This window comes from Ptiloglossa arizonensis, chromosome 2 (assembly GCF_051014685.1).
Source record: "Ptiloglossa arizonensis isolate GNS036 chromosome 2, iyPtiAriz1_principal, whole genome shotgun sequence".
Classification (NCBI taxonomy): Eukaryota; Metazoa; Arthropoda; class Insecta; order Hymenoptera; family Colletidae; genus Ptiloglossa; species Ptiloglossa arizonensis.
In genome coordinates, this window is record NC_135049.1 from 26297372 (window position 1) to 26313327 (window position 15956).

General features: G+C 50.9%; 1 protein-coding gene across 10 annotated transcripts in view; it reads left to right on the forward strand.

Annotated features, from left to right (window-relative positions):
- The window catches only part of Eph (Eph receptor tyrosine kinase), an 87592-nt gene that overhangs the window by 59485 nt on the left and 12151 nt on the right, over positions 1–15956 (forward strand). For 3 of the 10 annotated variants that reach the window (XM_076327703.1, XM_076327701.1, XM_076327710.1), the window contains exons 3-14: positions 9388–9673; positions 9780–10322; positions 10616–10776; positions 10854–11118; positions 11436–11624; positions 11703–11814; positions 11935–12005; positions 12569–12586; positions 13312–13377; positions 14596–14772; positions 14850–15319; positions 15433–15770. In XM_076327703.1, coding sequence (XP_076183818.1) covers positions 9388–9673; positions 9780–10322; positions 10616–10776; positions 10854–11118; positions 11436–11624; positions 11703–11814; positions 11935–12005; positions 12569–12586; positions 13312–13377; positions 14596–14772; positions 14850–15319; positions 15433–15770 — 2696 coding nt within the window. The remainder of the gene's footprint in view (positions 1–9387; positions 9674–9779; positions 10323–10615; positions 10777–10853; positions 11119–11435; positions 11625–11702; positions 11815–11934; positions 12006–12568; positions 12587–13311; positions 13378–14595; positions 14773–14849; positions 15320–15432; positions 15771–15956) is intronic. The other 7 variants (XM_076327708.1, XM_076327707.1, XM_076327702.1 and 4 more) reach the window with 6 other exon arrangements.

Below are 15956 nucleotides of genomic sequence, written 5' to 3' on the forward strand. Positions count from 1 at the left end.
AAACGATGGCGGTCGTATCGATGAGAATAACCTTATACGTAGGTACGGGTGAAATAAAAATTCGATTTTTATCATAAATCCGTCGTTTCGTTCGATTCGTGCCCGCTTTACGTCGTGAAATACCGAGTGAAATGAAATTGGTCGGAGTCCCTCGTTAAATTTGCGACGTTTCTTTTTTCTTTTTTCTTTTTTCTTTTTTTTCGGAATTTTCCCATGCGGAATAAACATCTCGATACTCGCGTACGGGCAACGGTGCGGGTACACGTTCACGGTGTAACGACAAGGTACGGAGACGTAGGTTGTTATCAATTCAGCATCGAGAACAACGCAACGAGAATACGATAAGAGAGGATCTACGACAGGGTGGTTCTTCGTCGTTGACCTCGTAATTTTTTCCGTCTCGTAGCGTGGAACACCGCGTCGGGAAATAATCCCGTGGAAATACGAGCTCGATCGGATAACGACAAAACGCGTTTCACGAGCATCGAAGTTTCACGCGTAAAACAATGCGTGTAACGTAAATGGCACGGCCGTTGCTCCGAATGACGTACTAAAAAATTTCTATGGTCCTCTCTTTACCGGCTGCTACGTAAACAGTCCTTTAATGCCCCCTTGGTTCGTTGGTTCGATTAAAACGGTCGAAAGAACCGTTACGATCGAACGCGGCCTTCCTTCGAAGGGTCGTATCGGTCGATCGTCTACATATCGGTGGATAAACAAAAAAAATATAACCACCGAACAATTTCAGCGACGCAATTTCGTGTCGGGATGCCCACGAGGCGAGTTCGCCGATTATACGATCGTGCTCGTATTTTACTCGAATTATTTTTTTACCGCGCCTGGGCGAGACAACGAAACAAGAACCGCCCTGATACAATATACAGAGCGTTCCAGAGTTAAATGACCGGACTGGAGACACGAGAGATCGTAAAAGAAAGAAATCGTTGCTACGGAAACGTGCTCGCTTCGAGAGACACCGACTTTTCGAGTTACAGGACTTGGAACGGTATAAGAAAATTGTTCTTGCGATCTGTGAATCGTTGCTCTTTGGAATCTATTCTACGAGGTGTTCCAGAGTCGATCCACGACCAGATTCGACGTACGAATTTTGGCCCGCGAAACGAACAAATTTTTCCACCGGAAATTTCCACTCGACCGCGCAAGTTGTTCGGTTAGACAAGGATAACGAGCGGTATCGGCACGGTCCAACGCGAAGATTATCGTCGGAGGAACAACGAGAAGCTCTCGATACCGGGGTTGAACCCGAACAGAAGAACCTGGAGCTTAGGAAAACGCAAAGTCCGAAATTCTGATCTCGTTAACGAGGCCAAGGGTTTTGAATCGGTTTCGCAGGGAAATAACCGCGATAAAGAAGTTCACACCGGGACCAGAGGGTGTCGAATCGAACGCGAACCTGTGAGTTTTCACAGGGTGGAGATTTCGATCGTAATGGCGTACGGAACGCAGACCGGCCAGCAAAACCAGATAGATCGTATTCAATTTCGCGTTTAAGCAGAAGAGGCGACGGATGGGTTGTAAATGTTAATCATTTACATATTGTCGGCGTACATACGCGAAGAAGAGTAACGACTGACAGTAAGTAATTCGGCTACGTAGGCACTGAATAATAAGAGAGCCAGGATGGAGTCTTATGGAACTCGGTGCGAGCCAGAACGAATGGCGGGGAAAGAAGGATACATATCGAAAGTCATGACCCGCCGGGTTCTATGGGATAGGTAGGACGAGATCCGTGATAATGCTGCGCCATTGTTGTCAAGTTTTGCAATTAATAGGCCGTGATCTAAGGTATCGAACTGACAGCGTGACGTGTATCACACGCGCGAAGGACGTTATTGGATACCGCGAAACGGAACCGGTATACGCTCCACCGTGATCTAAAACTGGATGGAAATTCGAGAATCGACGTCGCGCGGTTGAAATATTTAGTCGATCGGAGCGGTGCTTTGAGAATACTTTTAATTGAAAATGGCGGTGGTACGAGGCGCGACGATTACGGGGAAGTGGAGAGAATCGACCATTCGGAAATCGGAGCGAGAACGCATCGAAATTAATCGGTGAAAAGTGGTCGAGAAATCGGAGCTATTTAACGGAGAATCGAAACAGGGAGGATCGTAGCAAATTCGATGCCCGATCGGGCAGTTTTCAGGACCACGGGCCTTTCTTCGGGCACGAAACACAATTTCGGGGCACGAGTGTCGTTCGAAGAAGGTGTACCGCGAATACGCGTGAACAATACTCAAAGGAACGCGCAAAACGTGGTGAAAGCTCGAACGTTTTTTTTTTAAAAAACGCGTTTCACAATTTTTTCGAAAATTTTCCAACGCGTTCGTCGAGCGAATACCATGGTAATAAAAGATTCGGTCGCGTACAACAGCGAGTCTCTCGCTCGGCGCGTTCACCGCGATGACTTTTTTCGAAATTTTTCATCGTCGACACGAACCAATTGGAACGAAATCGGTGGGAAAATTACAAAGATTTTCCTTTAGAGCGTAATCGCGTTTCGGTGAACAATTACTTCGTTTGCACAATTACTGCTTTTCGCGAAAACTCTTACTGCTCCAGATTCGCGTACGATGTTGTTACAAGTCGTGGATAAACTGTTTACAATTGCAGGCTGCAAAGTGTACGTAACGCGAGTCGATCTCGTCGATGGAATCGAATGAAATTCGACACCGATCGCGAGACGAGCGTCGATTTATTATTCTCGAAATTGAAACGTTCGATCGACCGGTTGATTTTACTCGAAAACGGCTGTGCAGCGGGTAGAATTTAACTTTTGCGCGTAAATATCGAATTCGAAAGAATAAACGTTACCAGTCGCGGAAATCGTTCGGAATTTTGATACAGAGATCGAGATCGTTGTTGCGAGAATTCATCCGTGATTCTCGAGAACGATCATCGATCCCGCGTGGAACGATTCGCACGACTCTCGTGTCTCGACACATGGACTTCCGTCGTCGATATTTATTCAATATCTTCGTCTCGCTCGCTACTACGGAACGCTCGAAATTGAAGCGTGCAAAGTTGCTTGGAATATTATTCGAAAGGAATACATCTAAGTAAATACGATCTAAGACCCAGTGCCGCGCAAGAGTAACATAAATTGAGCAACGAATAACGACGTAACGGCCGGAAAGGTAAAATAAAGTACGACACTGTTTCCCTCCTAAAGTAGCGTTCCGTTCGAAGATCGAGTTTGCGTTAGGGATTCGCGAACAGGAGTCGTTTCCGCTTGATTTTTTTTCAGCCCGAGCGACCGTGGATTTAAAACTCGATCGAGCGAACTTCGAAGCGACGTACCGGGTACAAAAACTTTCCTATTTCGCGTCGTATCTATCGCGAAGGTGTCCTCGACGCGTGGGCGGGGTTTCCCCGATGACGATAACTTCAAACGCGACCGTATCCGAACAATTTTCACCGCGCACGCGGTCGAGAGATTTTCAAAAACGGTTACGATTAAAAATACTCGGAACGAGGTCGTGTTTGGATTCATTCTCATCGGGAATAATTGGCGAGTCGATAGACATAGCTCTCGTAAAAATACGGTAAAAAATAGCGGGAACGTCGATGTTTCGATTCGATTTATTAACGCGCGGAAAATCATGCGGATGGTACAAGATGGTAACGAAGAGTGATAAAACGTAAGATTAATGAAATATGAAGGAAATTCACTGCGCGAGTTCCTCGTGGGAGGTTAAAATTTTCCAGAGATCCCGCCCGAATGTTGCGGGAGTACGAAAAAGTTTAAAAAATCTCCAAGGTTGTTCACATTAGTAAAGATTCGATCGAGACAATTGAATCGGCCGTGAAGAGTTCCACGACGTTCTTCGTGTAACAGAGTACAGCATCTTGGAAGCATTTGAGCGGAAATGAGATAAAATTACAAAACAAGCGACAACAACGTTCAAGACTTTACGTGCAAATAGAATTTTCGAAGAAAATGGTATATCGAGACGAAACGAGGAAAGTTAACTCTCATTGGCGTTCCGTTAATTTGTAAATCGGCCCCTGGATGTTTCACCTTGGACCAGTTGCCAGGCCAATGTCGATCCTCGCCGATTCTTCGCCGGGGGCATCGGCGGGCGCCCGTGCCCGCGAAACGACCATTCCCGCCAACTGAGGATCGTGTACGTACCCCGTGAACGCGAAGAATCTTCTAAAAATGGAGCTCGTCGTAATTATCGATCGGCTGGAACGATCTAATGGAAAGTGGAGCTTCGTAATACCGGATACGGAATTAAAAAGACTCGATTACGCGATCGTCTCGAGTAAACACAGACGGGCCGTGTAACGATGATCGCGTAAGTAATATCGACTGCAAAGTGGCTCCGTAGTCGTTGGCGGTAGAAAAAAAGGAAAAGAAATAGAAAAGAAAAGGAAAAGAAAAGGAAAAGAAAAGAGAAGAAAGAAGCGGTCTTCCCTAAGGTCGAACGAGACGCGGTGGTGCGCGGCTCTCGATCGAATCCCCAACCTCGTTCGTGCAACTTGCCCCCGGAGTTAATTTAACTTTCGCGATTCTGCCAATCGCGTACTCGCGCGCTAGCTAGCGCCCGAGGTGGTAGGTTCCTGTGAAACGGCCGGTAGAACGCGATGCGCGCGTACCTAGAAGGAAGAGGCTACGTGCAGCTAACCCCAAGCCCGTGGGGGTGCGAGAGGGCACGAGAGCTCGATATATATTAAGATCCGCGAACCCTCCGCTAGACTGAAAGTTCGTCCACCCTGCGCAACCCCCTAAGTCTTCCCACGAACGTCCCTCCACACCCTCCACGTTCGAGGCTACACCATCGGAATTGCGATTATGGTGGCGATATAACGCCGAGAGACGGAGAGAGAGCTCGAGAACTCGAGATTGAGAGAGAGAGAGAGAGAGAGAGAGCTTCGTCGCTAGGACTACACAGTCACGGAATAAGAACGAGGAAGAGAGAGAGAGAGCTCGCGTAACCTCTCCTTCGCGTCTTCTCGACCATCCTCGCCCATCTTCGCCAATCCTCGCTCGGTCGCGGAGCTTATTGGCTTTATTTCGAAACCAGCGGTTCATATCTATTTACCGGCGCGGCTGATCCGCGAGGAAATAGAAAACGGCGAACCGACGAGACCGGTCGTCCGTCTACCCAGGCTGCGGCCAGGGATGCTCGTGTTCCCGACAAATCGATACCTCGATGCCTCTTTCAGCGTAACGCGTTACAATTTATCGCCGGGCGACTGAATTTCATCGTTTTCCGGGAACAAGACCGCGGAATCCATCGCGGACGGGATAACCACCATTTTTTCCCCCCTTCTTCCTTCTCTTACCACCGATCGCCGGTTTCTTTCGATCGGGTCGACGTTCCGCGCGGTATTCCCGTTGCTGGTTCTCGAGTTTCCGGCCAGCTGAGAATAATCTTTTCGTCGGGAGCTTTTCATCGGGAATCGGTAAGAGGAACGTTTCGACGATCGTCGAGAACCATCGCGCGAATTTTGAGCGAACGCCGCGAAATATTTCTCGCGATCGTTTGAGCGAGCGCCGCGCTCTCTATTATCCCGGTCGATTTCGTAAACAGGATCCTCGAAGCGGACGGGTCGCGTCGCGTCCCGTTGATCGATCGATCGATCGATCGTGGCTAATTGGTGGACAGAACCACCGAAATGCTGCGAATTCGGCCCTCCGCGCGATAAAAAGCGAAATTGGCCGGCGCCGGTGCTAATCTCACATGCGGCGCGCTAACGAACCCGAGGCGCGAAACGCGTTAACCGATGTAATTAATTTCATTAAAAATCTCCATGCGACGCTCGAAAGCGCGCCCGGAACTCGGACACCGATAGGCGAATCGCCCGAAAGAAATTCCCCTCGGTTTTTTTTTTTTTTTTTTTTTTTTTCCCTCCTACCATCGATCGGGCGATTCGTTCGCGCGCGAAAAATACATTAATCGCGCGCGGAATACGTCCTCGTTGCGTAAACGACGCGACAATGGTTCGTTTCCGCTCGTCGCGATCGATGACGGCTCCTCGCGGTCGGGAGTAACGCTCGGTTCCGTTTTTATTCGTGGAAACAACGGGGAAATTTGCCTCCGCAACGATTGTAATTTCTTTATCAATGGACGAGAAACACCCGCCCTCGTTGCACGGAACGCTGTTGCGATTCGTTGCTCGAGACCTCGTTCAAACGCGACGAAACGCGATGAAATGTCTTTTGAAGTTTGCCACGCGACGAAAGAAATCCAAGGAATCGTACTCATCGATATTAATGAAAGCGCAGAGAATAAAATTGCCGGTGAAGCGTTCTATGGCTTTCTTGGACAAGGAATTACACCATTTGCCAGGCAAAAATTAGCCTTCGTAGAACAGACGTTGAACTCTTTAAACTCGATATGCTCCGTTCGCGTTAAAACGACCGGAGAAGTAACCACACTTGACTTCGAACGAACTTGGAATTTCACTTTGCTCGCATAAATATTTCGAACAAAAATTCTGCCATTTTATCCGCACCTTTCTTAATTTCTAAGAAAAATTACGCCAACTCGAACGCTACGAAAGTCTCTCGGTCTTGCAGAGATCGTTCTCCGTCGCCTGCGAGAAATTCGAAAAATCGTTCGTATTCTTGAACGCCTTGATCCTTTCGTTCAACAATTTTATTCTCGTCGAAACGTAACGAAACCTCTCCCCTTTCTTTGGACAATTTTCCATCGAGTTACGTTCGCGGAATAAAAATATACGCGAAAGGTTTCCGGTACGATGGTTGCGAACTTATTATACGTTTCCTCGATACCTGTGTACGTACACAACGAAAGCTATAGTCGAGCGAACTATAGACAGAAGTATAGGAATATTTAATGGATAAATTCTTCGGAATACTCGATCGGGATATATTTATTAGTTTATTTACGACTCCGCGACCCGTTCTCCTTGATTTTTCTCTCGCGTTCGACCACAACTTTCCCAACGTAAATTTCATCAGACGGCGGATAATAATTATTGCAATCGCGTATACGCCACAATTTCGTGCCATATTTAGCCGGCATCGAAGGAACGCGCCGCGTAAATTTTGTCCTGGCCCTGTAAGGGAAAAGCTGCCCGTCTATTGTTAGATTCGCAGAAGACTCGTGTACACGGTTTCGGTAAACTAGAATTTAACACGGTCCATACGCTGCGTATGGGAGCTCGTTTATCGTTTGTTGGTCGCTGCTCGCGCGTGTTCCTACCGTCGAAACGAATAAACCTTAAAACGTTCCAGAATCCATTCAAATCCGTACCAAATTGCTACAAAAGCGTGAAATTCCATTGTGGCAAGGGTTCGGCGATTTTGTAATCGAGCGTTATTTTTCGCTCGAACTTTTTATACCGATCGATCGTGAAAGGGCGAAAAGATAATCGCGGAAACTGAAATTGTTGCTACGCGTTCGATTCGTTCGAGCAGGAATTCGCGGGTACTCGGTTATGGACGCAAGGGTTAAAGAGAAACGTTCTTATCGCGTAAAAATGGTGGTGTATACAGAGTGTTCCAAAACGCGTGAACAGAGCATAAGGAATTAAAATTACGCGCGCACGTTTCTTCGTTTCCCCGAGACGCGAGTCAGAAACGAAACGGACGCGACTCTTGACGCGATGTTCGAGCGGAAAAATTCAATCTCGTTTCCCAGTTTTCCTCGCGCGTTAAGAAGAAAAGTAGCAGGTAGTGCGGGTTACGTTTGTACGTCGCGTTGCGAGGGAAATCGTCGCCGACTCGGATCAATTGCTACGGTTGTACACCGGAGGGCCGAGTCTCTTTTTCTTTTTCGCTACCGATGAGTAATTTCACGGGAGGGTCGCGCCGTTGGGAAATCCGGCTCGCCGAAAAATTGACGCGGCGCGTTAAAAGAGGACGTCTCGGCGGGATCCAATTAAATTCCGTGGCGTTAACGACGCGCGTACTCTGTCTTTTTTCGCTTCGCGGCAGCTCGGAAGGCCCCGGCGAAAGAACGACGGTGGACGAACGCGGCGAAAGGGACCACGAGAGAGAGAATGAGAAACGGGGGCGGAATTTATCGTCCTAACGCAATTTCCCAGACGATAAAGCTACGGTCGAGGCGTCGAAATAACATCTCCGTGAGTTTTCTTCGTTCGTTCGACGGTCTGGTTCGCGCTCCACTTCGACTCGCGATGCGCGAAAGGGTCTAATTAACGTCGCGCGAATTTCGCCCGAGTTTTTCCGATCGTCGAGCCCTTCGTCTCTTCGAGACGACTCGTTTCACCTGTTTCTTTTCTTTTTTTTTTTTTTTCGTCCACGAGGCCCGCTCGTTCCCGTAATAATCTCTTTGCGCTACCGAGTAACCGTACGGTTGAATTTATCGCGGCCTCCCTGCCGGAAACACGTCCGCAAGAAAATCTTCTGGGTAAGAAGCCCGGTCTTCTCCGTCCGGCGGGTTTTTGTCCTTAGCTACGCGGGTCCTTCGCGAGTATCGAAGGAGAAAGAGAATAGAGACGAGAACGAGAGAAGTCTGTCGACGAGGACGAGGACGAGGACGAGGACGAGGACGAGGACGACGAGGAGGACGACGACGACGGCGACGAGGAGGACGACGACGGGTCCTTCTTGCTCGGTCGGAACTTTTTGCGGTTTCTCTCGGGACGAGCCCGAGCCGAGGGGGGCAATAAAACTAATGGTAACGCGCGCCGGTAATTCCTTGCGGTCTGTTTGTCGCAAGTCGACGACCTGACCACTCCGCCTCGTCATTTGCCGAGGGAGGATACCGCGTCCAACGTCGACGGACAAGTGGTTCCTCGGATCGGACACGGACCACGACGCCGAACCCTCCGTTTCTTTCCTTCTCTTTCTAGCTGCTGGACCGACGATCGATCCGATAGAGATCGAAAAGCGTCTCTATCCGGTCCGAGCCCTCCCCCCCGTTGGAATAAATCTTCACGGCGAGCCGGGCTGCGTGGACCCTTCGCGTCGTCCGTCTCGGATTCTTCGGACGCTCGAAATCCGGAGACGGTAATCCGTCTTCGTTGTTTCTGTAAATATCGTCGCGTTACCGGGGGGTTGGAGCGGTGAGATCGATAGAAAGACCTTGAAGCGCCGAGCGGAAGAACTCTCCTCCTTCGGCGCGGAAACTCGCCGCCCGCGGAGTCGAGGGGTTCGAGAAAAGCTGATTTCGTAGATGCTGACTCGGTGGAATCTCGCGTAATCCGAAGGCAAACAGCCGAGTCTCCTAGCCGTGTCCCGAAAGGGGATCCCCGGCCTCGTTTAAACCGCGTTTATCTTATCGCGGTCGATTCGGAGCCGCGGGCGGGCGGACGGTTGGACAGCCGCGTACCACGAACGCGACGCTCGCGGCGTTTCTTTTTCCGCGGTCAACGAGCGAATCGCACGAAATTAAGATCGTCCCGTGTTCTCTCGTTTGATTGCAGTGGGTGGAAGAGTCGTTCACGAACTTCGACAAGGGCATCAATTGGCGGAGCTACGTCGTCTGCGACGTCGCGTACAGCAACGTGAACAATTGGCTGTGGACGCCGTTCATCGACAGGGGACCGGCGAACCGCGTGTACATAGAAATCAAATTCACGACCCGTGACTGCTCGTTGTTCCCGGGACACGCGCTCAGCTGCAAGGAAACTTTCAGTCTGCTCTACTACGAGTTCGACGCGGCGACCAAGGAACCGCCGCCATGGGAGACCGACAGTTACAAGTTGATCGGTAAGCTCCCCGAAACTCCCGAAACTCTTTAACCCCCGACCGTCTTCCCTCCTTATCCGTGTACCGTGTAACTGACCGCGACAACGCTCGCGCGTTCGATTCCCAGGTCGTATCGCTGCCGGCGAGGGAAGGTTCAACACGAACACCGAGGTGATGATAAACACGGAGGTGAAGTCGATCCCGGTGACGAAGAAGGGCGTGTACTTCGCGTTCCGCGACCAGGGCGCCTGCATATCCATCCTGGCGATCAAGGTCTACTACATCAGCTGCCCGGAGATCTCGGTGAACTTTGCCCATTTCCCGGCCACGCCGACGGGCCGCGAGGTCGCGTTGATCGAGCAAACCATCGGCACCTGCGTGGACAACGCCGTGGTGAACGATTTCGTGGAGCCCACCTTCCTCTGCAAGGGTGACGGAAAATGGTACCTACCGAACGGCGGTTGCCACTGCAAACCGGGATACCAGGCCGACGTCGAGAAACAAGCCTGCATCGAGTGCCCGATCGGTAAATTCAAACACGAGGCCGGATCGCACGGCTGCGAACCGTGCCCGGCGCACAGCAAGTCCTCCGATTACGGATTCACGGAATGCCGATGCAACCCCGGTTACTTCAGAGCGGAGAAGGACCCGAAGAAGATGCCTTGCACGCGTGAGTAACGGGGAGAGACTCTCTAGTGTACCGCTGACGCGCCGAGAGTCGCGTCGATAACGTCAGTTGCGCCAGTCGCGCCAGTTGCGCCAGTTGCCCGCTGTCCGACGAGCTGAAAAGTTACGATCGAAAAGGGAATCGTCCGCTCGCGTCGGTCGCGATGCTGCGCCCTTGCTCGGACGCGTTGTTGCTATCGGTCGAGTTGAAGTCAAACAGCATTTTTAGCTCGAAAGACAGCAGCCGACTCGTGACGCCTCGACGATACCGTTTAACGGTTTCTTCTCGAATTACAGAACCCCCGTCGGCGCCGCAGAATTTAACGGTGAACTTCGTGGACCAGTCCACCGTGATTCTCTCTTGGAACGCACCGCACATGTTGGGTGGCAGAACCGACACCACCTACAGGGTGGTCTGCGACGCCTGCAGCATGGGCGTAAAATACATTCCCAACGCCGTAAGTCGTCCAACCGGTCCACTTTTCCTCGTTTCCACGTTGACGAAAAAGGTCTCATCGATTCTTGTCCCGAGCAGGATATCTTCAACGACACGAAGATCACGATAACGGGCCTAAACGCGGTTACGACCTATCGATTTCAAGTGTTCGCCGAGAACGGGGTGTCGACGCTGGCCGGCAAGTCCGAGTACGTGGACATCACCGTCACCACGGAGGCCAGCGTACCGAGCTTGGTGAGCAACGTGAGAATCACCAGCGTCAAGAGTTCCGAGCTGAGCATCAGTTGGGATGCCCCCGTGACCGAGATCGGCGGAGACAGCGATCTGGTGGAGAGATACGAAGGTGAGACGAAACGTGACAATCGCACCTGGAACACCTTTCGAAACGTCGCGAAGATAAAAAAAAACAACTACCTTTTCTTATATTTTACGATACTAACTGTGCACGCCAACATCGTCGAGATCGATTGGATCTTTCTCTCTTCGAGTACTCTGACCGATATCGTTCTACGTTTGCATCGAACGACTTTCGTACGGGGGACGCAGATGTGTTCCTTTTCATGCTAGTAGAAACGAAAGGATCGATTTCGGTTGTATCGCGTAAACGATCGTTGGTGTATTTATCGAAATCGAAAGACCGAGCGAAAGATTCGTTTTCAGTGAGGTGTTATCCGCGCTACGACGACGCTACCAACGCCACCGTGATCCAGACCTCGGAACTCTCGGCGACGTTCAAGGGCCTAAAACCATCGACGGACTACGCGATACAGGTGCGGGCGAAGACGACGCGCGGTTGGGGCGAGTACACGCCGGTGGTGTTCAAAAAGACGCCCCACGCCATGGGTCTAGGTGATTATCGGCGTCGAATAGTCGCGATCGTCTTGTCCTCGATCAGTTGAACGGGACGCGTCTCGTTTTCGTTTGCAGACTACGTAGGAGAGGACGACAACATGCAAGTGAGAATCATAGCCGGGGCTATCGTGGCCGTGGTCGTTCTCCTGGTGATCATCATCATCATGACCGTTCTGATTCTCAGAAGGTAAACGAATTGCTCTCGACGTTACAATCCGCGCGCGCGAATTGAACGTTCGAGCTACCGATCTTTATTTCTCTGTTCCTGATTTGACTCTATTGATGTGATGCGATCGTTTCGATGCAGCAGGGCCTCGGACGAGTGCAACAAGAAACAGCCGAGCGACTGCGACACCCTGGAGTACAGGAACGGCGAAGGTACGTTTGTCCGATGCCGACAGGCTTTCGTTCTTTTTTTCTTTACAAATTTATTATCGCTACTACCCCCTGTCACTTTCATAGTTGTCTCACTGCGCCCTCGTGTCTTGCGACTAATATTTTTGGACCACCAAAACCCCGTTAGACCCAGCAAGTATCGACCCCAGCCCACAGCCACCCCCCCCTTCTCTTCTCTCTCATGTATATACAGTACCCCACGATAATGTCTTGTCGCCGAACACCCACCACTTGGGAGGTTTCTCTCTTTAACGAAAGAAAGATCGCCGAAAAGTGGTTCGAGTTTGTAGAAAAATGAAACAAAACGAGAAGAGAAATGCGAAAAGAAAGTCGTCGAAGTCTAAACGACTCGGCCAGGAACTAACCGACGAGAGACGATCGCTTTATCGAGCAAAATTCAGTCACCGAAAGTGCCATTATTCTAACCGTATTCTTTCGATTCTTTCTTTTCATGTGCGATTCCCCTAATCTATCGAACCTGCCTCCATGAACAAATCCATGAAAAAACCCACTGAAACAATGTACACAATCGCCTGCTACTACAGGACTAGTTGTGACCTACAGTAAGTCTTCTCCAACACCTCAAGTTTTATTTTCTAGGAACTCGGTTTTGCGTAGATTACTTCGTGCACCCCCTTGTACATGCATCTCTTTCGACGCGTTCCAGATTCTAAAAGCGCGGGCACGCACACGGCACTCTTCCGTTCGCTTTCCGTTCGTCAAACGGACGCGGGTTTCCGCCGCGCTGCGGCGAGCCGGAGCGAGTCAAACGCCGCGTGCTCGTGCTCGTGCCCGTGCTCGTGCTCGTGCTCGTGCTCGTGCTCGTGCTCGTGCTTCGCGCTTGCCTGAGTCGTGCTGTGTCTCTCTACCGTTGTGCATGCGTATTGTTGTTAGTGTGTTGTCGTTGATACTGCGCTCGTTTGATTTTCCGCGCGTCGTTTCGTTTTCTCTTTCTTCCTTTCTTTCTTTCTTTCTTTTCGTTTCTTGTGTTTCTTTTTTTTCTTCTTTCTACTTCATTTTTTCGTTGGTAATCTCGATCGACGCAAAAGACGAGTACGACGACCGCGAGACGATCGAGTCGAACGCGTACCCCTCGATCACGAGGAGTCTTCGAACTCGCGTCTCGTCGTCGCGGGCTCGATAGTTTGCGCGTTCCTTTTCACCGTTACTTTTCCAATTCACCGGCAGCATCTCGCTTCGCGTCATTAAACTCATCATCGAACACGCCCACCGCTTCTTTTTGTTTGCTGTTTGTCAATTAGTGTGTTGGTTGTTGTGTTGTTCACAGTGCACTGCAAAATGGACAGTTCACCGATTGTGACAACCCACACCAACAACAAGAGCAAGTCCTCGCGTAAGTCCTCAGTCAGTCCCAGTAAAAACGAACAAAAAAAAAGAAAACAATAATTAAAAAATTAAAAAAAAAAGTAAACCGTACACGCGCGTTCGAAATTGTCTAGTTCAGAGGAACCGCGACGACACTCTCGACACACCCTCTCGACACCCTCTCGACACACCCTCGATACTCTCTCGTTCGACGAGAAACAACACCCGTGCACTCTTTCGAACTCGGACACCGACACGTTGCTAGAACCCTTTTCTCGCTTTTCATTCGTACCACGATCCGCTCTTTTTTTTCTTCCGTATCTCTCTCGACCGTTTTGGATGTTACGTAGACGAGGAGCACGAACGAAAGCATGCCCGAATTCCTATTGTTTTCCGACTTTGTTGTTTGCATCGTGTTCTTCTCGTGTCTCTTCTTGCATCGTTCTCTCTTTTCAGCCAGTCTCGCCGATCTTTCCGTAACGGAAACTATGCCGGACGTTTCGGTGGAACTCGAATCGACCCTTTCGCTACGACGAATCGTCCTCTCTCGCGCCCTAAAGAAAATCGCTCTCTCGATCGGTCCCTCGATCGCACTTCTCGATCGCTCCTCACGGGGCAGAGACGTAGAACTTTTCCCCGAGAGACTCGCGATCCGTTGGATCGAAACGAGCGATCGTGGTCGCCAGTCCGAGCGAAAGGGTCAACGAGCGACCAAAGGATTCGATTCGACCGGAGCATCCTCTCCGGGATCGAGATCGTTCGGCGTATCAGGCATGCGAGAACTTCCACGCTGGCATGAGAATTGGTTATGCGCGACGTTTTCGTTTTTTTTTTTTCTTTTTTAAATACAGCCAAGATTGGACGAAATCCTTGCGTCGATTTACGAACGACACGACGGACTCGTTGTTTACGCGTACGGAGATCCGAGACGAGAACTCCGAGACGGATTTTGTCGCGCGCGAAAGCGAGCTTCGAGCGAGTCGTTGTTTTTGTTCTTTATTTTTTTTTTTTTTTCTTCCCCCATTCTTAATTTTTCTTTCGCTTTCTCGATTCGTAACCCGAGTCTCGATTATATATCGTAAGAGGAAGGGTGTGTGCGAGTGTTATTTCACGGGACGAAACGGGACGAAATTTCTCGTCGGGCACGGAGCGAGTGGTTGCGCTCTCGCGGTCCGGGGATTCCGTCAAAATTTAACACACCGGCCCTCGTGTTAATATAATGAACTCTGTTTTGGTGACGTTGCAGTGACCACGCCGCTGTTCACACCTGCAGTGGGGGTCGCCGCCGCAGGTGCAGGAGGCGCTGGTGGCGCAGGTGCGAGGAGTTACGTGGATCCTCACACCTACGAGGACCCGAATCAAGCGGTGAGGGAGTTCGCCCGCGAGATCGACGCGGGATACATCACGATAGAAGCCATCATAGGTAGGTGGACGTCGAGCATCGCCGCGTTACCTGATCGTTCTTTTCATCCTAAACACCCGGCGTTCTCGATCCGACAGGTGGCGGAGAATTCGGCGACGTTTGTCGCGGTAAATTGAAGCTGCCCCCGGACGGCCGTACGGAGATCGACGTGGCCATCAAGACCCTGAAACCGGGATCCGCGGACAAGGCGCGCAACGACTTCCTGACCGAGGCCTCGATCATGGGTCAGTTCGAGCATCCGAACGTGATATTCCTTCAAGGCGTCGTGACCAAGAGCAACCCGGTGATGATCATCACGGAGTTCATGGAGAACGGTAGCCTGGACACTTTCCTCCGCGCGAACGACGGAAAGTTCCAGGTGCTCCAGCTGGTGGGTATGCTACGCGGTATCGCGAGCGGTATGCAGTATCTAGCGGAGATGAACTACGTTCACCGGGACCTCGCGGCGAGGAACGTGCTCGTGAACGCCGCCCTCGTTTGCAAGATCGCCGACTTCGGGCTCAGCAGGGAGATCGAGAGCGCCACGGAAGGAGCGTACACGACCAGGGTGAGCAGGGACGCGTTTACGATCCAGATCGGATCGCGAAAAGACTCGCTTTCTCTCTTTCTCTCTCTACGTATCTATCTGTCTCTATCTATCCGTTCTCTCGGTTCGAAAAGGGTGGAAAGATCCCGGTACGATGGACGGCTCCGGAAGCGATAGCGTTCCGAAAGTTCACCAGCGCCTCCGACGTGTGGAGCATGGGCATCGTCTGCTGGGAGGTGATGTCCTACGGCGAGAGACCGTACTGGAACTGGTCGAATCAGGACGTGATCAAGTCGATCGAGAAAGGATACAGGCTTCCAGCGCCGATGGACTGCCCGGAGGCCATCTACCAACTGATGCTCGACTGTTGGCAGAAGGAACGCACCCATCGTCCAACGTTCGCGAATCTCACCCAAACCCTGGACAAGCTCATACGGAGCCCGGAGACGCTGAGGAAAATCGCCCAGAACAGGTAAACGTCTCTGTCCTTCATCGCTGTGAGAAACAATCTACGCGGCTCGCGTACCGTCGTCCGATTCGCGCGCAAACGCGTCCGCGTGTATCTATCGAGAACATTGCTCGCGGCGGAGAAGCGCCACGTGGGAACGTTTCCGTTCGCGGAACGGGTGCGGAACCCACGACGTCGTTGCCTTCATCG